The sequence below is a fragment of the Alternaria hordeiaustralica genome, assembly GCF_023758085.1.
Source record: "Alternaria hordeiaustralica strain BMP 2776 chromosome Unknown scaffold_7, whole genome shotgun sequence".
NCBI classification, from domain to species: Eukaryota; Fungi; Ascomycota; class Dothideomycetes; order Pleosporales; family Pleosporaceae; genus Alternaria; species Alternaria hordeiaustralica.
Window position 1 is genome coordinate 1,303,814 of NW_026056779.1, and position 24,491 is coordinate 1,328,304.

The 24,491-nt window shown below is 52.9% G+C and overlaps 7 protein-coding genes across 7 annotated transcripts; 4 read left to right on the forward strand and 3 right to left on the reverse strand.

The window, feature by feature from the left end:
- Positions 1-2,372: 2,372 nt before the first annotated feature.
- Positions 2,373-3,558, forward strand: J4E84_004852 (uncharacterized protein; the record flags this gene model as incomplete). The annotated part of the gene is made up of 2 exons (XM_049387452.1): positions 2,373-2,376; positions 2,426-3,558. 2 exons carry the CDS (start codon positions 2,373-2,375, stop codon positions 3,556-3,558), a joined length of 1,137 nt encoding a protein of 378 aa, XP_049245225.1.
- A 2,171-nt stretch (positions 3,559-5,729) lies between these two features.
- Positions 5,730-6,817, forward strand: J4E84_004853 (uncharacterized protein; the record flags this gene model as incomplete). The annotated part of the gene is made up of 2 exons (XM_049387453.1): positions 5,730-5,737; positions 5,860-6,817. The coding sequence occupies 2 exons, from the start codon at positions 5,730-5,732 to the stop codon at positions 6,815-6,817; spliced, it is 966 nt and encodes a 321-aa protein (XP_049245226.1).
- Positions 6,818-7,441: 624 nt separating this feature from the next.
- J4E84_004854 (uncharacterized protein) lies at positions 7,442-7,797 on the forward strand (the record flags this gene model as incomplete). The annotated part of the gene is made up of 2 exons (XM_049387454.1): positions 7,442-7,446; positions 7,536-7,797. The coding sequence occupies 2 exons, from the start codon at positions 7,442-7,444 to the stop codon at positions 7,795-7,797; spliced, it is 267 nt and encodes an 88-aa protein (XP_049245227.1).
- Positions 7,798-9,299: 1,502 nt separating this feature from the next.
- J4E84_004855 (uncharacterized protein) lies at positions 9,300-10,544 on the reverse strand (the record flags this gene model as incomplete). Its single annotated transcript, XM_049387455.1, has 2 exons — positions 9,300-10,183; positions 10,538-10,544. The coding sequence occupies 2 exons, from the start codon at positions 10,542-10,544 to the stop codon at positions 9,300-9,302; spliced, it is 891 nt and encodes a 296-aa protein (XP_049245228.1).
- Positions 10,545-17,118: 6,574 nt separating this feature from the next.
- Positions 17,119-17,802, reverse strand: J4E84_004856 (uncharacterized protein; the record flags this gene model as incomplete). The annotated part of the gene is made up of 1 exon (XM_049387456.1): positions 17,119-17,802. One exon carries the CDS (start codon positions 17,800-17,802, stop codon positions 17,119-17,121), a length of 684 nt encoding a protein of 227 aa, XP_049245229.1.
- A 604-nt stretch (positions 17,803-18,406) lies between these two features.
- Positions 18,407-18,954, forward strand: J4E84_004857 (uncharacterized protein; the record flags this gene model as incomplete). The annotated part of the gene is made up of 2 exons (XM_049387457.1): positions 18,407-18,412; positions 18,544-18,954. The coding sequence occupies 2 exons, from the start codon at positions 18,407-18,409 to the stop codon at positions 18,952-18,954; spliced, it is 417 nt and encodes a 138-aa protein (XP_049245230.1).
- Positions 18,955-23,143: 4,189 nt separating this feature from the next.
- J4E84_004858 (uncharacterized protein) lies at positions 23,144-24,394 on the reverse strand (the record flags this gene model as incomplete). The annotated part of the gene is made up of 1 exon (XM_049387458.1): positions 23,144-24,394. The coding sequence occupies one exon, from the start codon at positions 24,392-24,394 to the stop codon at positions 23,144-23,146; it is 1,251 nt and encodes a 416-aa protein (XP_049245231.1).
- Positions 24,395-24,491: the final 97 nt, after the last annotated feature.

The following is a 24,491-nucleotide window of genomic DNA, read 5'->3' on the forward strand; positions in this document are numbered from 1 at the left end:
ACGACGACAAGGCATGCTTCATCCTGCCACTCAGCACGCACGGATAGCAAAGCCCCGACAGGCACTGATTACAGTATGTATGCGAGCACGCGCCCATGATAGCTGACAGGATATGGCATCGCTTAGACTCCAAGATGGCAGAGCCACACTGGGCATGGGCAACGCGCAATCTCGCGACAGACCAAGCGATGCTCCGCCAGCGCATGGGCGGAGAGTTCGTCTTCCTTGTTTTGGAACTATCGAACAGATGATAGATCATGCCCGGGCATCTTGTGCCATGGTGCATCAGAACAACCACATAAACAGGGCGTCACCTCCCACGATCGCCGAAAAGAAACCTGACGGCCCAATCGCGTAGTGATCAGCGCCTGGGGTTCTGAATCTGGAGTTACAGCAAACGTGAGTGGGCAGATCGGCGCAAAGAACAGGGCGGGCTGCCAACTCAGCCGCCCTCAAGTTCGAGGCCAGGAACGAAGCAGTCGTCATTCTGGCTGCGGTGGATCCTCGGCAGTGGGGTGGAAAGCTTTTTTTTTTCGTGGCATGTGCGAGATTCGGCGGCATCTGGGGGAGGGTTGAGGAGCGGACACGGCAGGGCGGGCAGTGCGGAAGGAATGGCGAGCGTGAGGCGGCACCACGTGACCACGCTGGCTTCCCCGCAACGCGTCTGGCGAAGGGCAGGGCTTAGCTCAGACGCGCTCCGCTCGGCGTAAGCACACGACACCGCGACTTTGCAAGTAATGGATGCGCATGATGGAGGCTATGGTAGGACATAGGGTATCATGATTATCATACACGTGCTCACATGATGCAGGAGCAGGCCAATTGCCCCTGGCTGGGGCCATCCTCTGTTGCACCTCTATTGCCCCCGAGCAGCGCGTACGTCTACTCCAGATGCTGATATCTCGCCGTCGCTAATGACCACATAGGCCAAACTCGCAGCTATTGGCGCGCAGATGGGCGCGACCATCAAGCTCGACCTCACATCAGACGTAACCCACCTCATCGTCGGCAGCACCGACAGCGCCAAATACCGCTATGTCGCCAAGTCTCGCGAGGACGTCAAGGTCCTCTCCCCGGAATGGCTCGAAGCCTTGAGGGAGGTGTGGATGACTGGCGATGACGACCTGGACATGGCCGCGCTGGAAAAGGAGTACCGCATGCCGACCCTCGCTGGGCTGAAGATATGCCTGACCGGCTTCGACAACCGTGCGTCGCAAGTTCCAAGTGCATACAGCCATACTGACCAATACAGCCGATCAACGCAAGACTATTCAGGAGTCGGTCGATGCCAACGGAGCCGAGTACCACGGCGACCTCACCAAGTCCGTCACCCACCTCATCGCAGCGGCGCCATCGGGCAAGAAGTACGAACACGCCCTGAATTGGAGGATGAAGATTGTGTCGCTGGAGTGGCTCGAACAAAGTCTGGAGAGGGGCATGGTGCTGGACGAAGCCCTCTACAACCCCACCATGCCTGTCGAAGAGCGCGGCCAAGGTGCTTGGGATCGCAAAATGCCCGCGTCGCCCGCCATAGGCAAGCGCACACGAGATGCAGAGCCGAGTCAGGCCCTGAATCCTTTCCGCAGGAAACTACGTCGCTCAGCAAGCACCAAGGTTGGCAGCCAAAGTGATGCCTTTTGGGCGGGCATCACAGCGCCCAGTTTCGAACGACCGATTGATGAGGACGAATGGACAGAGGAAATCGTTACTAAGCCAGATAGTACGCGGACAAGCACTCGCACACATACCCCAGCGTCCCCTCACAGACATGCATCCGTCCATGAGAATGATTCGCTTATCGAGGCGCACCTTGATGACAATGCAGACAGTCATGAACCATCATTGCCACCACATACGAACGATGTGTCCCAACATGATGGCATCTTTCAAGGACGGCTCGTATGCACGCATGGCTTTGACGCAGAGAAGGTTTGTCATACCATCTTACATTTCAGCCCTAGCTGACGTTCCCGCTAGACAAGCATTTTGCGCCAACACCTCGAGAGCAACGGCGCGCACGTAATCCATGCGACCGATCTCAACAATGCGCCATCCGACGATCTAAGACGAGGCTACTTCGTAATACCGCATGACGTCGAGGTCGATTCGGCGGCACTTCCGGGGCGTGCCGGAGAACACATGAACCTGGCCACCAATTGGTGGGTCGAGCGCTGCCTGTATGGCAAACGTCTAGTAGATCCATCAGACGATGTGTTAAGTCGACCATTCGAAAAGCTTAGTATCAGTGGTAAGCTCGTGCTCCACGGTTGTTTTATTGGTCGCTGACGTAGCCAGGGTTCTTTGGACTCACCATCAACTCTACGGGCTTTTCCGGCATCGAGTTACTGCATGTGACCAAAGTTGTCACGCTTATGGGTACGGGATCAGCTCCGCCGCCATTGAAATCGTCTGACAATTTTGACAGGTGCCTCGTACGATGAACAGCTATCGGCGAAGACCTCGGTTGTGATCTGCAACCCTCCTACCATAAACACACCGAAACTCAAATTCGCCACGGACAAACGGATACCCGCTGTTCATGCCACATGGCTTTGGGATTGTCTGCGTAGTGGTCGGCTACAGTCGTATGCCGAGTATCAATTGAACAAGCCAGCGCCGCCTCAGCCACAGAAGCCTAAACAGGGGCCTCAACCACAGGATGATGTGCCCACTGCACTGTTGTCCACGGAAGAGAGCCTTGAGCTTCGTCAGAAAAAGCAACAGCCTACCAATGCCGTGAAAACGTCTCTGCATCCACAGCAGCGTGGTACTCTTGCTCTCACTGCACCAGCAGATGCAACGCCTGCATCAACTACAGATGAGGCGGATACTTCCAACAATGATACTAACGGCCTAAATTACGATGACGATGAGTCTGTCATACCTGGATTGGATGGCGCAGGTTCCCACCCCCTCCAAGAAACCAGCGCCAACTCCCCGCGCCGCCCATCAACGTCCCCGCATGCTTCAAAATCGTACTCACGACCCAGGAGTTCATCGGCCGAGTCTCTTATAGCCCCGGCACCCCGCAAGTCCAAGGCTGGTCAGATCCCAGATCCGGTCGTTCCTGTTCCTGAACCCGACTCCGTGATCCCGGCGGATACCGAACCGGTACCACAGGAAGCACCAAAAGAAAAGGAATCAATAAAGGCAAAAGGACCGGAAGAAGAAAAGGATTACTCTTCAATCTTAGCTCAGATGCGCGCAAACCGCAAGACCGTGCCAACGTCCGTCGAGCAGGCACCTGGCAAGACGCGGAAACGGCGGCAGCTTGGTCGCGCAACGTCCACGCGGTCGAACGCGTCAGCGGGTGATAGCTCCGGGAACATTCTGGCTGGAGAAGAGGAAGAAGAGGAGAACACGGTGCTGGTGGAGGAATATCAGCCTAGCCAGGAGCTAGGTTGGGATTCTCCTGGTGCTGCGAAAGCGAGGGAGCAGATGATCAAGAAGCTGGGTGGGACTATGCAGGAGAAGAGCGTGGCAGTTGAAGGAATCGGCGTCGTAAAGGACGTTGGAGGGAATACTACGGGACGGGCGGGTAGGAAGAGGCGAGGGTGAAGAAGACCCTCATCCTGTATAGTCACGATGTAAGCGGTGTATGTGCAAGGAAGTTATCTTGGATTTGACTGCATGGGATGGCGCAAAGCATAGCGAGGTGTTCTTTGAAGTAACAATGGAGCATAGCGCAGGCGTTTGATAGTAATACCTTTTGTCAGTTGAATCTGATTCCATCATATCCCGTATGTCACCTTCAGTCGTCTCTCCAAATGCCCTTTGGCTGTTATCACTTCTTCTCCGAGCCCATCTTCTCTCAGTCCCAATCTCTTCCTCTGACTCTTCAACTCTTCCTCCCCCTTGTTACCAAACTGCTCAATCACGGGACTGGGTACGGCGTCCAACCTTGCTTCATCTAGCGGGTGGCAGAAGTATGCCATACTGTATCGTTCCTGCCCGCCCTCAAATGTAACCCGGTGGACTGTCGATTTCAGCATGCCATTTGTCCAATAACACAGTAAATCCCCAATGTTGACTAGGATTGGAGGCGATGACGATGGCGATGGGCTCACCGGCACTGCCTTCCACCCCGAAGGCGTAGACAGTTCAAGGCCGGGCTGGCCCGGAAGACGGAACAGGAGTGTTAGACTACCGTAGTCCGAGTGTGCACCTGCGCGGATACTGGTCTCCCCTTGCTTGGAGTCTTTTCCTTGGGAGATGGTGGATGGGTAGTAGAGCATGCGGAAGATGGTGCCGGACGGGCCAAGAGATTGGTCGTGTCGCGTGCTGAAGTACTTGGGGTCGGGAATTTGGAGGGCGGTGTTGAGGAGAGAGAGGATTTGGGTGCAGAGAGTGTGGCAGGAATGTTGGAAGCGGGTAATCAACTTGGAAGAGTCCTGGAGAGGTGATGGGAGGGGTTGGAGGGTTGGGTTTGGGGGTCCGATGTTGAAGGCTTCTTTTGGATCACCTTGCTATTATTCGTTTCGTCAACAGGTCGTCTCATCACTTGTTATGTTGATAATCACCTTTTGGCCTTCAGGATCCAGAGATTCGCCTTGCATCTGTACCCAGCCGCGGTTTATACCCCCTGCTTTCTCAGAGTGGATCGCGTATTCAGATTTCTGCTCCTTGGGAGCGGCGAAAAACTCTTTAGACTACTTTCATTAATCGTCATGTCCAGTTCCGCACAATCGATGCATCATACCAACTTGAACATGTCATCGATGTCTTGGGGCGGGATGGTCACACCATCGTTCTTAATGTAGAGGAAGCCATGTGTGGAAGCCGCGTCCAGCACTTGCCGAGCGACGTCTTCGAAGGGGCTTGAGATATCAATAACCGGTATGGCTTCCGAGTGGTGTCCTGAACTAGCCATTTGGAGAGAGAGTGAGATGTGACGCGTGAAAGCCTGGAGTAACGCTAGGTGAGGGGCAGAGGTGAGACGTGAGACGCGATTAGGCACTAAGAAAGCAACAGAGAAGCCACGTTCGAATTGGGGTGTTTTTACGGAAGCAGATCACCTCAATTCTGCGCCTACCCGTCATTCATCCCTCTACTCGGCGCGATTGCGTTCCCTCGTACGGCTAGACGCTGTACCTGAGCTAGCGCCCGGCTGATCAGGGATCGTGTGGTTGCCAAGGCGTGGAGCTGCATCGGAGCTTCCAATTTACTGTCCACACCCCCGCAACCCTCTACAACTTTACCACACGTCGTCGCTACATACAGTAATCACGCCAGGCGAATCTCTTAGTATTACTCGAGACTTTGCTGCCATCGTCTCCGTTCATTATCAATCCCTCATTCCCATTACGTTCAAACAGCCCCACCACGCGACTGGCACCATGATCCGCGACTTCGTACAATGGACGGCCACACTGGGCGAAACGGGCGAGCTCGAACAATTGCGCGGTTGCCGCGTAGGCATCGAAGCCGCCGAGTATCTGAACCAGCGCATCCTCAATCACCCGCGCGCAAAGGAGCCGCTTGTGCCTGCGCTGGGAGGCCTTCCGCTGGCCCTGACACAACACATTGAGGACGATCTCGCCCAATTCCGCAGCTTCGACATCGAACCCGTCTTCGTCTTCAGCGGGCTGGACATTACAAAACACGATGATCCTTTCAGGCAAAAGGAGACCGAGGCATCGGTAAACATCAATGCGTGGACTCTGTACGACAGTCACGAGGCGGAAGCCTCTGTCGCTAAGTTCGGACAGTCAAGTATGGCCGCCGTCAAGATGAGACTGTGTATCGTGCTGACTCTTCACAGCATACGTCACGCCCGAGGACCTCTTCCGCGCCCTACAGTCAACCCTGACCGAGCGCAACATTCGTTGGACAGTCGCGCCATACAGCGCCTGGGCCCAGGCAAGCATCTCTGGAATCTCTGTTCGCAGTGACTAATTATGGACAGTTGGCATATCTCGAGAAACACGAATACGTCCACGCCGTCTACGGCTCGTCAGATATCCTCATCTTCGAATGCTCCAAAATCATAACATCTTGGGACTTCGAGGCCCGACATTTCAGCTTCGTCCGCCGAGAGAAATGCGTAGCCGACCTCTCGAAGATTGTCGGCGCTCCCAACATCTCAGACGACATCTTTCTCGATACCTGCATACTCGCCGGCACGCCCTTCCTCCCGACCCACCCGATCCTCGACGCGCCTAACAGGGCAGAGCTGATCAAGCCGCACGGCGCCATCAAGGCCATCATGAACAACGGTCAGTCCGGATACTCTGTGGTTGTCAACAACAATGATGTCCCGCCCGCGGGCAAGGAATACGTCACGCGATACCAGAAAGCACGCCTGGCCGTCAAAAATCACCCAGTCTACACCGAGGAAGGGAAGGTCGAGCCTCGGAACTCTGGCTCGATGCCTAACGATGCAGGTCAGTATTTGGGTCAAAGGCTTCCAGACGAGATCCTCCACTACATGTCGAAAGGTCTCATCAGCCCGCACATCATCCAGTGGCGCACTACCTGCGAGGTATTCGAAGTCCCTCCCATGGATGGTGGCCTGTCTCCAGAATACAGGGACCTCGTCAGCTCTAAGCTGATCCCACTTCGAACACCCGCTGTCAACCTTTTGTCTAGCACCTTACATAATTGGTATCGGCACCAATCTCTGCACCAGACGCATTGGTACTCTCCTGTAGAGCCCAATGGGAAACGCACATCCACAACCATCCCTGTCGAGAAGCCATCAGAAGCCATAGCTCCTTCGCTCGTTGACACCTGGAACGTGAAGGAAGCTACATTTAAGGATGTTGTCGGGCAGTATAAGGTTAGCAAAGCGGCAACCGAATTGACAGATTATTGTTAACACTCAGACAGGACTGCGGAACTCTCGGTGCAGCCATCTTATCACTGCAAAACTCCGACTTCGTCACCAAATCGGTCGCTAAGAAAGATCCTAAGAATCCCCTTTCTTCCACTTCCGAGATACTGTACAACTCGATATGGCGCTTCCTCGCCCTACGGGAGTACATTGACCCCAAGAGCCATAACCTGACACAATGGGGTAAAGTCCTTGTCTCTGTCATCGCTGGCCTAAAGGGCAAGCCAGAGCACGAAGAATCTGCGGTGATCGCGGTCGAGCTGATACGGCTGGGCCTCTTGAACTCCGACATCGATATGTTCTCTATGTACAACGGCGCACCGATGCGTGGCAGCAGTAAGTGGGAAGCCCTTGACCAAGTCCTGCATAGCTGACAGCCGCCTAGCGAACGACAAGGAGTACAATATGCTAGTGTCTCGTGTTGCTGGCTTAGGTACTCTGCACCACCGACCGATTGGCTTCACCGGACCTCTCAGTCAACACTTGCTCGGTTACAACTCCATCATCAACAAAGTCCGCCAGTCACTTCGAGATATTATCGAGGTGGCCGCCACACAGATGTTCTGTACTGGCTGCTGCACTAGACATGCTGATATATCAGTCATCGCGATGAAGTTAGTCGTCCCGAATCACAGTAACCCAAGTCTGATAAACTGACGCTCCTTAGACTTCCATTCCTTCTCCCTAACAATTGTGCGCTTAGCATAGCAGCCAAGTCGTACCTCGATGAGCTTCTCACTGGCGATGCCGATCCGACCTCCCCGACAACCAAGTCACGTGTTATTCAAACCGCATCAGAACGCTACTTCCCGCAATCACTTAACCTCGCTGGCGATCTCAAGTCCGCATTCTCACTATGGGACGCCATATGTGCCGGTGTCAAGTCCGCGAATAACTCTACTGTGCCAGACGCGACAAAGCAGGTCTGGGCAGAGGCAGATAAGTGGCTCGCTGAACGACGGTAGAACCGCGAACTCCACCCAGAGCTGTGGCCGTCGGCAAAAGAGGCTTTTGAGTTCAGATACTGCCTCATAAGGGCTCAAGAGAAACGCCTTCACATCGCCAAAGGTAACCTTAGAGGTGTGGTGACAGGGTACTCCGCATACGAAGATAGACAGAAGGAGATGACAAGGGCGCGTTACCTGCTCAAAGGAGTTGAGAAGCTGGAATGTCGCTTTCAGGGGAAACAAGGAAGTCATTTCTACCATACTTGAGCTCTACTGTACTCTTCGAACCAAAGCTATACCCTAGGTACAGCGTCAAGTACGGAATGTTATCCTTTAGGCCCACGTTGTACACCGGGTACAGCGTACGATTGTAAGGCCCTCGCGAACGAATGAAACCGTGAAAAGCAAATTTTGTACAGTGGTGATCTAAGCAAGTAAATTTTCCCTGCTGCCTTTTCACTGAGTCTACCTATTCCCCCAGCCCATCGTCTGTATAAGCCAACGTCGCTTCCTGTTATATTCTCTATCACCAATCTTGCCCTATCCGCTGCCTAAGCTCCCAAGAACAAAGTTCCGATCATGTTATCCACCTTGGTGGTGAGCGCATCAATGGCAGTGTCTCTGTTCTCAACCTCAACACTGACGACCTTATGTGCCACGCCACGTGCCTGAACGATGATACTGACACACGCCTGACCGTTGAGGGCTTGAAGATTGCGACTCAAGACGTGGACATGATTCGCCTTGATCTCTTCGCCGTATTGAGCCTCCTTGTGGTGGATGATCGCAGCGAGGTTCCCTGATAGAATTGTTAGCTATGTGTAGTAAGAAATGTTTGCATCCAGGCAGGGAGAAGAGTAATCCAGGTGAGAGAAGGTCATGAAATACACTTACCGGCGAGAGTGAGGACCTTCCTTTCATGAACTCTGGCTTCAGTAGCGACGAAGTTGATGAAGTCGCCCCGGAACGGATGGAGGAGTTCGATGAGACGCTGCCTCACACTCGGAGCGACCGAAGTGTTGATAGTTGTCGCGGCTGGAGCAGGGAACTGAGGCGGATTGAAGACCGTGCGTTGGTTACCGCTGCCGCTGCCACCGCCACTGCCACTGCCGGTACCAAAGTAGTAAGGGCTATTGAAGATATCTTGGGAGGCGCTACCAGTTCTGGGTATAGAAGAGAAAGACATCTTAGATTTAGAATCGGAAGTGTGAGGTGTAGGAGTGTCGGCGGACTCGGTCACGAAGACATTTATTATGCTCATGAGTAAAGTGTTTGCGCCAAGCCAAGATGATCCACACTGGCGGTCTGTACGCGGTCACCTAGGAAGGCCTACGTAGACTGAATATTAGTAATTTCCGTCAGATTTGTTTGCTATCGGGCGCCATTTGCGCCGGCCACGTTATAAGCCATCAACCAATCGCAGTTCATCGTGACCAAGGCGCAAAGATAACGGGGAAGCCATGGACGCTGAGTGAACGGAACCGGGCGCTGGTATCAACATCAATCCCTGCGCTTTCTCATCAGTGGGAAAACCTGAAGTCCAACCTCTTCATCCCCTCATCCTTAGTATTGAAAACATAATCCTCTTGCTCTTCCTTGGTCATAGCTTTCCATTGCGCATCCCTCACGCGATTTCTCCAAATGTAAAACGCCTTCACAGCATAGAACAGGAAGACATTATACACACAGATACCAAGCAGTATCCTATTTCCCCTGCGATACAACGGCTGATCATCATCGCGATAAATATTAGTAGCAATGATATTGCCCGACTGGACAAACATGTTGTAGAAAGCCGCGGAGACGGCGCGCGTACGGACGGAATTCGAGTTCTTCGCGTTCCAACTCACGAGGATGGCGTGGCAGTACGGATAAGACAGCAGGCCTGTGAGAAGCGCATACCTGACCCAGGGATTTGCGTCTGCGGGCAGTACGACAAGAGCGACGAGCCAGGGGAAGATCCATATGTTCGATAGACTGGATATCATGGAGCGTTCTTTGAACTTCTCGGATAGCCAGGTCACGGCGAGGAGTTGGATGGCGTAGAGAAACTGGCTGGGTATGGCGAGCAGGTTGGCTTCAAAGACGGAGAAGCCGAGTTGGCGCAGAATGTAGGAGAGGTAGTTTTGCGGCGGGTTTGGTGGGACGTAGGCGGTCAGACCAATGATGTAGAGGGGCCATTGTTCCCAGTCGCACGCTGCTTTCCAGAGGATCGGGAGGCCGACTGCTTGCCGGTTGTTCATATCGCCTTTTGAGGGGTCGTCGCGGAGAACGCGGTTGACGAGAATGTACTCTTCGTGTGGTGTGAACCAGCCGTTTTTGCCGCGGAACCAGTGTTGCGTTTGGCAGGCGCCCGGGGGCATGAGGCCGAAGGAGAGGATGCCGATGGCTAGTGTCATGATGCCTTCGATTAAAAACCTGTTTGTGTTAGCAATGGTGCAAGTTGAACGACAGAGTATTGGAAGCTTACAGATACTGCCAGCCTCCCCAGCCATGAAGCCCTCGCATCTGCAATATACCTGCTGCAAGTAGCGAGCCGACAATATTGCAAGTACTCAGAGCGGTCCAGAACCACGCTAGCCGGTGTGGAAGTTCAGTGGATTTGTAAAAGTATGTCAACCAGAGGACGATGTCTGGGATGAAGCCGCCCATGAGTAGACCGAGGATGCACCTGATGGCGAAGTAGTGGGCTTTGGTCTTCATGGCACATTGTGAAGCACTGACAATGGACCATATGCAGATAATGGTTGGGATCCACCTGTCATAAGGTTAGTACTTGAAGCCTGAAGAGACGGTGAGTAGGCAAGATGGACTTACCGATCAGCACCCAGCTTCTTGCTAATCAAACCACTGGGAAGCTCGGCAAAAAGAAATGAGCCGAGAAAGATCTAGCTTTACGTCAACGAGAGCTTTGAGAGTAACGGACTGCCTAAAGCTTACAGTCTGACCATAGTTGAAGTCGTTCGTATTCATTCCTGCTCCAAGTCAATAATCTACCATCTTTTGTCCTTCACGCAGATGATACACACCTAGGTCTTTCAGCAAATTGTCTGAGATCGCTCGATTGATGTTCCTTCGATTCAGCTCCATCGATATGAACATGATCCATGCCCAGAGAGCTATACGCCAGTCCAGCTACACCGAGAGCGTCAGCCCTGATCAGTGCCATGACTTCATCTACTCACCTTCTTGACCAGACGTTTCTCTTCTTCCGCTTCCCATGTATACGTCGGGTCGAACCGATGACGTCCTTCGTACTCGGCATCGTCGTATATTTGACGCCAGCGCTGAGCCGTGGCCGGGTCGCTGAACGGATGGTCTTCGTGTGAGCCATGATGCGGCGGAGGTGACTTCGAGCTGTGTGACGACCTTGGGTCAGCGGTTTCGGTGATGGGGGCCTGCTTTTCTACTGGTGTAGATGCAGCCATATCTGCAAGGATAGATGAAAGCAAACTTCTTGTCGTGATTCGTTTTGATCTGGTTTAGCCCAATCGGTCGGTACTGATTAACGAATGTACCGAGGGAGTGTTATAAGGGACCGGATATGTCTATGATTAGGAACTGAATCGACAGATGATGCAACTCCGGGTACATGTCACAACATGCGCTAAAATGAAGAACCTTACCGTCTAGACAAGGCTCTGAAAGCCGAGAGACTTTGTTACGAAAGCCACAGATAAGGAATGACGTTTATACGACAGAAACTCGATACCAATGATTGTATGTGAGGAGCTTCGCTGACAATGCATACATATCCAGCCAGAGATATGCTGATAGGCCATTTGACGATACACTTGAACGCCGTCATTACCCTGCGATCCGAGTCGAGGAATTGCCTTCCGCGGCCACATGTAGATCCCAATTGGGCGTAGGAAGCAGACAGTGCAGCTACAAATCGACCGCATGCGAAAGGTCAGTCGCACGATAACCTATATCCAACTATGGTCTTAGATCAGTCGGAGTCTCTGAACATCGACACAACAGTCGTTCATCGGAAGGATACGACATGCATGCTGGCAGATTCGTTCCGAAAAGCCTACCCTTGGATCCGTGACTTCGCATGAACACAGTCGGAGTACCTCGATTGTCATCTGCAAGGATCGATATCAGTTTTTTGAGAAAAGGATCCGTCTTTGATCGTCGGTGCATCGTAGCGAGGCATGTTGCGAAATTGGCGAAGATGTCGTCAGACACTGCCAGTATAGCCCATGCGAAATATGCACTTGGCAGTCTGGTAATCTTGGCAGTATGCCGATGTCTTTATCGAGACGGTTGAAGGTTGCCGTGCACATGCAAGCGTGTTGTTGTGAATGATGCAGCTCGAAAGAGCAAGGGGCTGGGAAGTCGCGGTCGCGTCGCGTTCGGTCCAAACTAATCAAGGACTAGTGTTCTCACTCCACACTACATGTAAGAAGGCAGGAACGACAAAGCGTCTCAGTGACATGACATTGTTATATCCGCCGTTGAATGCCCAGGTGTGCGCAACAGCATGTGACGCGTTATTTCCGGATCTATATCATTGCCAGCCATGAATGAAACGCTGCCGAGCAGCACGCCATCTCGCCCCCACATGTCGTAGCATCAACCCCGCAACACCTCGTCGCTATCGCGCATCATGGAGGATTGTGGTTGCAGGAAGCGACTACCGCCGCTATCAGGAGTGTGCCGAGAAGGATTGCACCATACTATCCATGCCATGATGCCACGATGCCAATGCACAAGCCGAAGAGTTACTGTTCATCATTTCTCGATGCAAATGTGCCTGAGTTAAGTTGGTGTGGCGAACAAGAGTAGGAGATAAGTGTGGTATCGCTCTGTCGGAATGCGGAATACCCTGTAGCAGTGCAAATCAGCATCGTTGATCATGGCTACGAACACCTTGACCACCACTACTATTGAGGACATAGGCATCAAGACGCAGCCTGTATATCCTCACGAGCCTCTAAAGACCAAAGGCGTTCTGGATGCCTTCGAGTCTTTTGACGTTACGCCAGTCATCGGCCGCGAATTTGTGGATGTAAGTCTGAAGGAATGGTTGCGTGCGCCAAACTCCGACGATTTGATACGCGATCTGGCAATCACAAGTAAGCCACACTCAATGTTTTCGCAAAGACTGAACACTAACATTTCGGAAAGTTTCCCAGCGAGGTGTCGTCTACTTCCGCAAGCAGGACGATTTGGATGATGAACTCCAGAAAGAGCTGGCCCAGCGCCTCGGCGAGCTTTCTGGCAAACCAGAAACATCTAAGCTGCATATCCATCCTGTGAGAAACGCAGGAAACCGTCTTGGAGGTAACGACAACGAGATCAGTGTCATTAGCTCGGATTTGGCGAAGCAACTCTTCAAGGAGCGGTCACAGACTGGCAAGCATGGTTGGCACAGCGATATCACTTTCGAGCCGGTACCAAGCGACTATGCAATCCTTAGAATGACGCAGCTACCAAAGTCAGGTGGAGGTGAGTGTGAGAAGTAACCATACCCCCGTTGACTAGACTAAGATTACTCAGATACTCTATGGGCATCAGGGTACGACCTTTACGACCGCCTCTCGAAACCGTATCAGAAGTTCTTCGAATCTCTCACAGCAACATACGCCCAACCAGACTTCAACCGCGCGGCCAAAGAAAACAACTTTCCCGTTTACACTGCTGCGCGGGGCGCACCGGAGAATACTGGCGACTCTCTGACCGCTGTCCACCCCTGCATCCGCACGAATCCCGTCACAGGATGGAAATCACTCTACAGCGTTGGCCACCACGTTCAGCGTATCAATGAGCTGAGTTCGGAGGAATCGGAGCGCACTAAAGCCTGGTTCCTACAGCTCATCACTGAGAACCACGATCTGCAGATTAGACATAGATGGCAGAACCCAAATGACGTGGCCATATGGGATAACAGAAGCGTACTTCATACAGCGACCTACGATACCGATGGCCAAGGACCGCGGAAGGGGTATAGAGTGGTCAGCTTGGGTGAGAGACCATATCTGGATCCACAAAGTACGAGTAGGATGGAAGCGTTGAGGCTCGCGGAGGGACAGTAGTGTGTGATACGTGCAGGTCTAGAACACTTAAATGTTGTATTTGGTCAAAAGGCATGAGTCGAGGTATAACTAAACCAATGAGAAGTTGGGTGAAGAAGTCTACGAGATAGCCTCGTAGGCTGCTACGATCACGTGCACATGCATGTCAGCTTCTGCCTACACTATCGAACGGCCCTACAACTCAAGATACGCTATCGATCTAGTGTCGCCATCGTTTTTCTCATATTCGTTCACGTGATATCACCTGACTCTTGCTGCCTTCCCACTAAACCTGTCTATCTTCTGAACCCATTGTCTACATAAGCTCGCATCGCTTCCATTTTATTCTCCATACTTACCAGTCAGGGTCGGCGAGCACACACATTCGCATAGACCGGCTTAGGTCAGCTGCATGGCACCATTGCGGGACTGGTCTTGTCTGATGGCTCTTTGTGGGCGGTCTCTGGCATAATTTTTGATTGCTTTTTCATTTGTCCTTCACACTGTGGTGAGAGGACTGAGGAAGGAGCGGTATAGACGTGGAGGAATGGTGGAGTAAGGGGGTGGTGTATGGTGTCTTCGATGGACTGAGAGAAGTCGGTAATGGAAGAGCGGCTAGCTACATAAGCACCGGTGCCTAATTTAAAGAAAAAAACTGAACAGGTTTGTAGCCTACATTGAGATGGAAACATGCAGATGAATCAGCCTAATGTCAATGTAGGCTCCAGGGTACTCAGTTGAATGAGGTACCCGTTTGTTATCATGGTGTAAGTCAACCTAGCCTGAATTCTTTCGTTTCTGGTTGCAGTGCGTCCCAATATTCTCTCCATACCACACCTAATCCTCGTCTTTCAACGACATCTCCGACCCATTCGATCCACATGACGTTGTAGAAGTATGAGTTTCGCCAATCTCCCTCGATCATCGACATACGACGTTTACTATCTCTCTGGAAGGACATTACTGGCCAACCATGCTTCGCCACATTGTGTGGTAGTGAAGTTTGAGCTTTTGAGATTGCGATGAGCTTACAGACACTGCCCTGTAGATGCCTGCTCTCCTTGATGTCGCACATCATGGCGATATTGCCAACCGTCTCCACGCCGTCGCTTAGAGTCATGATCTCGCGGCGCGCCTCATTGCAGGGTATCATGTGCCCAAAAATTAGCTCTGCGCATGGGGCGAGGCAGCGAAGAATCGGGTGAGATGGAATATGTAATTGCCGCTCAGTTAGATCTATGGTCGGAAGTGGGAACGGATATCTTTTGCTTTGCGGAGTGTCCGTGTTGGTGAAGTAGTCACCGTGTGGATGGCCATGCCGCTGCCATCCCACGGGAAGTAATCCATCGGGCTTTTGTCGGAGAGCTTGGTCTTGATAAAAGCCATTAAACTTCTCCTGAGCGCCGTCTAGGGAGGTTTCCACCTGATATTCGGCCACAGGTGCCAGGGTCGCAATGGAGACCCAGTCCGATGCATGTCCTTCGTCGCGGAATATGGCGGCATAGAAGGGGTACCAAGCAGATAGACAGTCTATGGCTCCGTGTTTCCACCCAGTCCACGACCAGCTCGGTTCACCCTCACGTCTTCTGAGGTTATGCTTGGGTAGCCAAAGCAAGGCGATGTCGAAAAAGAATCGTGGCATGCCGTGAAGTAGACCGTCTGGGAAGGTAGAATCCATGACTTCAGTAGCGCCTGCAAATGCTGCTTTGGCATCCTTTTCGGAGGTTAGATTCCGCGAAGAAAAGTTTTCTACGAGCATTCCCCATCGACCGAGAGATGGTATCGTAGGTATCAAAGACATCATGCCCATTGGGACCCCGAGGTGCGGGCGTTCTGTTGGCCATATACTGTTCGATGTTCGTAATTCCGCGGTAGTTTCGGGATAATGGATGTCTTCCGTAGACACGAATTCGTCGACGCCCTCTCGCCACTGACAGCGTCCGCATATCCAAGACACAGTATCTCTGAATATGAGGAGACGACGTGAGAACAAAGATTCCTGAAACGTCCAGCCCCTGGTTGCCCATTTCGAATCTCCTGGATATGCTGACCGCAGGCGAAGGAACGAGCTAGGATTAGGAGTTCGATTCGTCGAAGGACCCCCAATACCCCTCAAACCGTGTCCTGCATGGTCTCCATCGGCCGCAACGATAGTAAGATCAGCGCTTGCGTATATACGAGCCATAGCCCGCAATGTGGCGTCCATCTCTTTCGAACTTGCATCTTGGACAATGCACAGGCAATCCACCCACAGATACTGCTCGCCTAGAGCCCTGACAAGATGAATGGCATCCCGAACTGTGTCAGGAAGCACTATATTGTTGCGTGTCTCGTATAACGCTCCTATCTTCAACAAAACCTCGATGTTGGTCGTTGTGGTCTTGAACATAGGCGCATTGCCCCACACATACGAAAGGGCGACATACTTGATTGGCGACGAAGTGGGTAGAATAGTAAGCGAGCCACTAATCACGTCGACCAGCATGAGCTGATCGATGTTCTTTGCCAAGGCGTTGGAGTAGTCGTCGTTGCAGCAAGCGCCGTGAGTTGCACGACAAGCTTGACGCCAACGTTGAATGTGCTGAAGATCGACGGTAGGTGTGATTGGGATAGAAGATCTTTCGGCACGACGAGGATCAATGTTGAGGAGCCCCGATGATAATTGCGGGATACGAGCTGGCGGTGGGGTTGACCGATCGCCGGTCAACGACTGTTCACCGCGACCAAGACCGGATGACATTCGGGAGGCAATAAAGATTCGAAGGACACAGAAAACTATACTTTCGTAGTCTTTCGTGATGGCGTAGTTAGGGCAAGATTGAGTTCTGAGCTCTCAATGTCAAACAGAAGCGGGGTTTGTGACGTGGACAATTTGCGGCTGAACAGTATTCAGCTGCCTTACGTGAGAACGCACATGGGAATATTGATGATTCGCTGTCATAACTCAGACCTTGAGTTGGTCGGAGAACATTGACGCATTCTGAATATCCCGCTTTGTTGGCCACTGGTATGCGTGTATAAATACCCAGTCGTAAGCAGTAGCAGATACGGCTCGTACCGTATGATGCAAGACGTACAGTAGTACTTGCTATGCGGCAGAGCAATTTTAAGACTCTCACGTGGGTGCCGCAAATGAATGTGTCTTTAATCCGCTGCCTCAAGCAGAGGAGGCCCAGTTCTTGAGAAAGCCGGGTGCCGACAATGGAATTTGGATTGCCTATATTGTCCGCCAGCGGCATGCGTGCCGAAGACCTCGTTCTCAAGTAACGGTATTTGCGACCTGAACCGTGCAGCGGAGAGTATACTTGCTACGACTCTAGAAGAACTCGAGCCCGTTCCACCAGACGTATCCAAGTACAGCCGCCACGCTTGTGACCGCAAACGGCAGACTCATCTCCACGACGCTCCAGATCCAGAGCGTACCAACTGGAGGAGCTGACTTCATGACGTAGAAGTAGCCATGCTTGTTGCCCGAGTATATCAGATAGCACCCCGCCACGACAGAGCCTCCAAAGAATGTAGCGTCCCTAAGTATGGGGAATCGGTACGAAAAGTCGACGTGGGTGAGGTAGACCGCTAGGATGAATATGGGCCACGCTGTAAAAGCTCGCCACAGGATCTCGTTCCAGAGTATGTCCTCCCGGTATTGGCTGTATACGAGGACGTCGAGGGTGAGGTGGAGGACTGCCATGGAGATGGAGTAGAGGATGGAGTCCCCGAGGGGTCCGATCGGAGGAACATCGTCGGACGATGCAGGTGTATTCGCTACTGGTACTTTGACGACTCGTGTTTTACCGTTCATCTTGTCTAGCTCTCGCTGTCTCTCTTCCGCCAAGTCAAAAAGTGTCTTGCCCGTTGGCTTGGAGAAGTCGGGATGCTTCAGAATCATCTCGACGCCATCTTCATCGATCTCGTTGGTGGGCTGGAAGCCGCTTCCTTTGCCATTGGCGCTTGCCTTGGACTCCTTGGCGCGTCGCTCTTTCCTGTTGCCGGAAGACATGGTGATGTGTGTGTATCTGGGGAGTGTGGTGGGAGGGTTGGGACACGTCGCGTGCGGCTCTAAGGAATCTCGAAGATGACGTGGGTCAAAGCTCGTTCCAGAACCTCGATGGCTTCATGCGCACGCGCTACCTCTCCTGACGCAGGTACATAGCAGCAATACAGTAGCAAACACCAAATCGAACATACTCCTTATATGCGCTTGCTGACCATGAATTGGACTGTGTGGGCATCGGTGCCTGTCCTCATCTTTGTTTTCTGGATGTACACCAGCACCCTCGGCGCGTCTTTCCCCACATTACAAAACAAACGCATCCTACTGCTGATCGCGCATCCTGACGATGAGGCCATGTTCTTTGCGCCGACTTTACTGGCATTGACGCGTCCGGAACGCGGAAATCACGTCAAGATATTGTGCCTCAGTAGCGGTATGGCCCTCACAGCTCCCCAGTGCTCTCAGAGGCAATCACTCATCTCATTCGTGCAACAGGCGATGCCGATGGTCTTGGCGAAATCCGCAAGAAGGAGTTGGTCAAGAGTGGGCTGCAGCTGGGAATCGGAAGCAAGGACGACATTCTCGTGGTGGAAGACAAGTACGCATCAACATGCACGTCCGACTGCAACATACTGACTATGGACCAGGAACTTCCCCGATTCCATGACAGTAACATGGCACCCTCGTTTAATCTCCAACCTACTCACCACCGCCTTCGCCCCAAACATGACCTCAATCTCTTCCAAGGAGGCACCGCAGGCGACCGTCGACACCATAATCACCTTTGACGCACACGGCGTCTCCGGCCATCCCAATCACAAGTCGCTCCACGACGGAGCGCATACCTTCTTGAAGGCGCTCATGCACCGACACAGCGGGTGGGAGTGCCCTGTCAAGCTGTACACCCTCACCACCACCTCCATATTCCGTAAATATCTTAGCTTGTTGGACGCACCAGCTACAATTATTGGCGCAATTCTCCGCAAGAAAGAGCTCGGAGGCTTTCCGACTCCACTCCTGTTCGTCAGCTCACCGGTCGGTTACAGGACTGCCCAGAAAGCCATGACCACGGCACACGAAAGTCAGATGCGCTGGTTTCGTTGGGGCTGGATCTCACTGTCGCGCTACATGGTTCTCAACGATTTGAAGAAGGAATAGTCGCAGTGGTGTCGGGAGGCGCACCGGGAATCTATTGTAGCCAACGAGACCTTCTAGTCTGAACTCTAGTAGGCCGGCCCATGCTGAGGCGATAATGTGCTACGTATGCGGTGTGGCTGACAAACGGGAAAGAACACCCCATTGCAATTTCCGGACCCTGAAGTCGTGTAACATACCAAGGGAGGCAACTGGCGGAACACGGCAACACTGCCGCGGACAATGGGCTCCACCATTGGTCGTGCCTGAGGAACCTAGGGATGCGCGGGCTTGGAGGTCCGTGTGACTTTGGCATTACACAAGAGGCGTATATTGTATTTTGCTCACAGCCTGCTCACTCTTGCAATCCTCATGACCTAGGAGTGAATTGCACGTCCTCTCGACAAAAAGCAGAGTCTGCGACTTGCTTTCACCCTTCGCGTTCTGCATACTTCGCGCAACAGGCAGCAAAGGGCGCCGGGGAAGAGGTCCGCAACCACTTGGAAAGCATCAATCGTAAGCTGGACGCCGATCTTCACATAACACCAACTGACGCGCTGGTCTTAGACGAAGCGACTTCGAGAGCCCGTTCGACGCGCACAGCGTGTGCACACCATGTCTTCTCCACCCCTCCTTCGCCTGCCCGTTGAGCTTCATCTGGAAATAATCAGTCTTCTCGACCTCAGCAACAAAGCCAACTTGGCTTTCACAACTCGCCATTTCAGATCAATCATACCCCCACCGACGCATGCCGAGTTTTTGGCCGCCGAAGGAACTCCTTGGGCCAAGACCAAACAACTCTATACTTGCAAAGGCTGCATCCGCTTCCACCACTGGAAAGCCTTTGCCGACGATATGAGAAAAGGCAAATGGTGTCGCAGTGGTATTTTGGCCCACACAAGATTTTGTCTCAAATGCGGGGTAAGCGATGCGCTGTACGTCCCAGGAACGCTACTCACAATCTGCAATCGAGTTCACGTGCTTTGCATATGCGGAGTTCTTACAGATCAAGTTGGCGACCGTCGTGGTAGGTGCGCTGGTTGTTCCCCAGGCCCGTCACGCAACTACAACTGTGACTACTTCAACAACGACGATGACGATGGCTGGAGGCAAGAACGCGCATCTGATCGAAACCACTTACGAGAGATGTACGACTGGCCTGAAGAGGGACGCCTCTCAAGGTACTAAGACCGAGAGTGTTGTCAACGACTGTGGGTAGGCAGTATGTCGTTGGCCGCAGCCGGTAGCAATGATAACCTCGCGCACAAAGCTGGAGCATTTCACGGCCACGATCTCTTCGGGTATGAGACTACGACATCTTGTATAGACTACGGTTGCTGGTATTCCAGCGTTGTCCTCCTGTTCACGTTTGCCGCTGTGTTCACCAATAGACCGTTCGCAGACGTTCCTCCTTCCACCACGTCATGGCTGCTGTCAATATTCACAAATGCTCTACCATTCATAAGGTGCCCAACTTATGGTCCAGATTAGGGCTTTCACAGTCTACCGATCTCTGACGTTCGAGCCATTTGGAAGTAACGAAAGCTCTCAAATCACACCTTCGCTTGCTCTTAACCTGCGCTTCGCTATTCAGATCTCCCATAACCATAGCCTCAATCTACAGAAAATGCCGAACCCAGCGAAGCCCACCTCTGAACCAGACTCACCGATAGTCCCACCCGAGCGGCCAAGGACCCTCAAGCGACGCATTTCTTCCAGCTTCAATACTATATTGGCAGCCCTTCCCATACGGAGATCAAGCCCGCATATCAGTTCAAGTCTACGATCATGCACGGAACTCGGAGAAGAGGCCATAATACAACAAGGCGTTGCTGGCGCTAACCAGCAGGCTCCTCAACCCCCTCCAGTCATTCGACTACAGGTACCATCGCTGTCCGAAACCAGCCAGCCCTGTCCTTATGATGCGAGTGAATACCATTCCTTCCCTAGCGTGGAACGCCGACGCTGCGATTTCTGTGGCATGCGGCCACCGAAGTCACCCTCTGGCGAACCATGCAATGAATGTCAGTCCCAAAGCGCACTTTCCCACATGAAATCAGCTTTCACATGGAAGCCAGGTCGTAAGATCAATGAGGAACCAGCAGTTCAGAGCTCTCGTCCACAGCACAGTCCTTCATCCGAAGAATGTCCGCGTTTAGTCCCTCCCGAAATCGCGGCGAAAAGGATAGGCAACCCACCACGGAGAGCAGCACTGCCTGTGCCGCGACCTGGTGCTGTCAATCCAGCGCTGCGGCAGAGAAGTGCTACCAGGAGTGAAGACGTTCCCCCGCGATCGAAAAGCGCTCTGGAGTATAACGAAGTGAGGCCAATCAGTCCCAAACTACATTATCATCGTTACTTACGCAACTCAAAGGACTACCCTTACGTTCGGGAAAGTGAAGTATCGCAGCACTTAGATGCCATACGTGCCGGAGCCCCAAGCCCGCTAATCGATTTCGCCCGCGCTGCTCGTCGCAAGAAAACTTCGGATCCGACTACAGATTTCTCCGAGACGGTCTTCTATGGCCAGAAATTTTCAGCCGCCTTCACTAACAGTGCAGAGCAGCGCCAGTCGTCGCAGCCGTCGCGTAGCAATCTGGTCGTTGAGGGCTATCTCGAAACCGGTGGACATGTTATTGTTGAACGACCGCGCCCCGAGCAGCAAGCCAGCATCGATGCACAACTGTACCATAGTAATGTCTATCCTAGACGCTCCCCAGAGCAATCAGGGCGGAAATCGCGGGCGTCGAGACGGTCAGCTGATAGTCGCCGTCGCATGAGACATAGAGACTCTGAAGATGACTTTAAGACAAACGACCAGCTACCGGATTTTCAAGAGGGTCCTGCTTACGATGGAATGCCAAGATTGCGAGGTGGTAGTGGAGGCGACGAAAACATTCATACTCGTAGCTGTGGTTTGACGATGAAGCAACTGCTACTTACTTGTCACAGGCCTGGTCATGGTGATGACACCGACTCGGGTAGCGACGAACACTTGCCACCAGCGAGGACTCCCAACATCGCCGAAGTTGCACGCGCGTTGAGGAGGGCACACGGTACATCTCGCCTTCCGAAAGGTATCTCGAGACGCGATGGAAGTCAAGAGACACCACGAACAGGCAGATCTGCAACTAGCGGCGGAGACGTTACCAACCTACCAACCTCGCGCACAGCAAGTTTTGCCGCTACGTACCCGCAGCCACGCTCGATCTTCTCATATCTACCACTGTTCGGTCTCGCCTCGATATTTGCTCGCCTCACAGGCCCTTCTATCGATTCTTCCGCCGTCTCCGCGAGTCACACCATACAGCCCGTCACACTTCCTCCAATCGTCAGCCTTAGAGGCGGCTCCGGCTCACCTTCCGCTCTACGAGATCATCAGCGCGTTCCGTCTACGCTCTTCTGGCTCGCAGGTGGGAAGGGTAAACCGATCACCGCTGCTAGCTGGAAGAGTCAGAAGCCCAGGAGAAGAATGGGCGGAGTGTTTGGAATGGCTCTCCACGGGTTAGATGCCGGCACCGAGTATGGACCAAGGAAAAGTACGGGATCTAGCAGTAGCAGTTCTGAACTTCCACGACATGTGGCAGTCACAGTCGCAGTTGCAGCCGAAGAGAGCAAGCTTGTCACGAAAGAAAAGGCAGAGAGCGTGAAGTCAGGCAGGTCTCACTCTTCTAAGTCATCATCCTCATCAAAGGGTAGCACAAAAAGCCACAGCAGTCATTCCTCGACTTCCCATAGATCCGCTGCCGCAGGTGGCGAGGCACAGAGAGAGCTGCCCTTAGACTCGGTGCCGGAAGAAGCTGCTGCTGCACCAACCGCAGATCTTCCTCCAGCTGAACCTGCAGCCGCAGAGGGTCCACCGATAGTAGTACCAGAGAAAGAAGCTCCTCCCGCCGATGATGCGCAACGAGAGCATGTGGACGATGGTGATCAGGGTGCTGCACCCGTTCCCAATGCGAATGAGAATGAGAACGAGCACGTGGGGCAAGCGGCAGCAGAAGCAGAGGAAGGGGCTCATAAGTGAACGAAGGAGTGCTAAAGACATGAGGAGATAAGGAGATGTGTACCGTACCGCAGTGTTACCGTGCTAATGTCGAACTTTCTTCACGCTTGCGGAACTACTTCCGACTGTACTCATGCTTTTCAATGCTATCCAAAACACCCGCACCTAATCTTCAAACCTCTATATCGTACAAAGTATCTCCCCTACCATCTAACTCATCAGCCCATGAACCTGCTCTCCACTCAAAGTAGCCTTGGCAGCAGGTCTCTTCCCAGCCGCTTTCTTAGACGTAGGCGCACTCGTCCTCCTTCCACCTGCCGAAGGCCTACTAGCACCCGTACTTCCACTACCCCTCTGCGCCTCAACAGCAGCCTCATGTTCAATCTTACTAACCGCCCTCGTAATCGCCATACTATATCCACCAATCCACTCACTCCAACTCTGTTTACCATCGCTGTTATCCACGGCAACTTCCATCGTCGAGCTCATGCTTCTTTTTGGCTTCGGTGTTGTTGCAGAGGAAGATTTCGAAGCGGGGACTTTGGTAGTTCTGCTGCTAGACTGTTGTTGTGGTGCAGAGGCGCTGTTCTCGGTAGCCCGTACAGCAGCGGCGGCGCGTCGTTGCTCCAGGAAAGACCGCGCTACATTCTGGGCGGCGGAGACGCCTGATTTTATCGTCTTGACGTCTTCCAGGTTGACGTTGGCGGGGATGGGGATGCGGTAGCTTCCGGATAGGGTGACTTGTCTGTCTGTACCTGCACTTGCCCTTGGTGCGTCCCTGTCGATCTCCTCGACGTGTTCTGTTCCGCCTCTTTTTGCTCCTTGACTGCGAGGATTGAAGTGCTCCAGATCCTGTCGTGCCACCTCCAACTCGCCCTCGAGACGCACGAGTTCTTCATCTGCTTCCTCCTCTTCGTCGTCGGCGATTTCCTGGACCCGGGAATCGCTTTCATTGGCTGTAGTACTAAGTGTGGGGACCTGCGCTGTAGACGAGGCTTTTCGTCCTTTTCCTCGTCGGCGAGGGGAGCGGCCAGGTCGTGAGTCGGGAATCGCACCGGCTTTGTAGAGCTCTTCTACCTTGGCTTCCAAGCCTCTGACACGAGACTTGAGCGCTTCGAGTTCGGAGGGCGATGGTACATCTGCCGTTGTTTTACTTGCAGTACTAGGCTTTGCTGCATCTGTAGATGTTGATGTGGGCTCCTTGTTCAGCTTCCTGGGTTTCTTTTTCGGTGTCTTCGCTGCCGGTGCGGTAACGTCATCGGTGCTTGGTGCTGCTGCTGGCTTCTTTGCTGATGATGGTGAAGCCTTTGTAGCGGGCTCTTTTGGCAGGACGACTCCGCCTGCGGACCCTGCTCTTCCCTGTTCAGTCTGGCTTGGGGTAGCGGCCTTCCTGGATCGTGCCTGCTTGGCTGGCGTTGCAGGTGTCGCATTGGGTCCCGGTGATGATGGCTTCGACGCCATTGTGTGAAGATGTCCCCTCTATTCGAGCCCAGAAATGACATGTGCCAAATCCCTAACAACGCGCGTCGTGTCTATGGTACGCTTCCGCTTAGCTTGT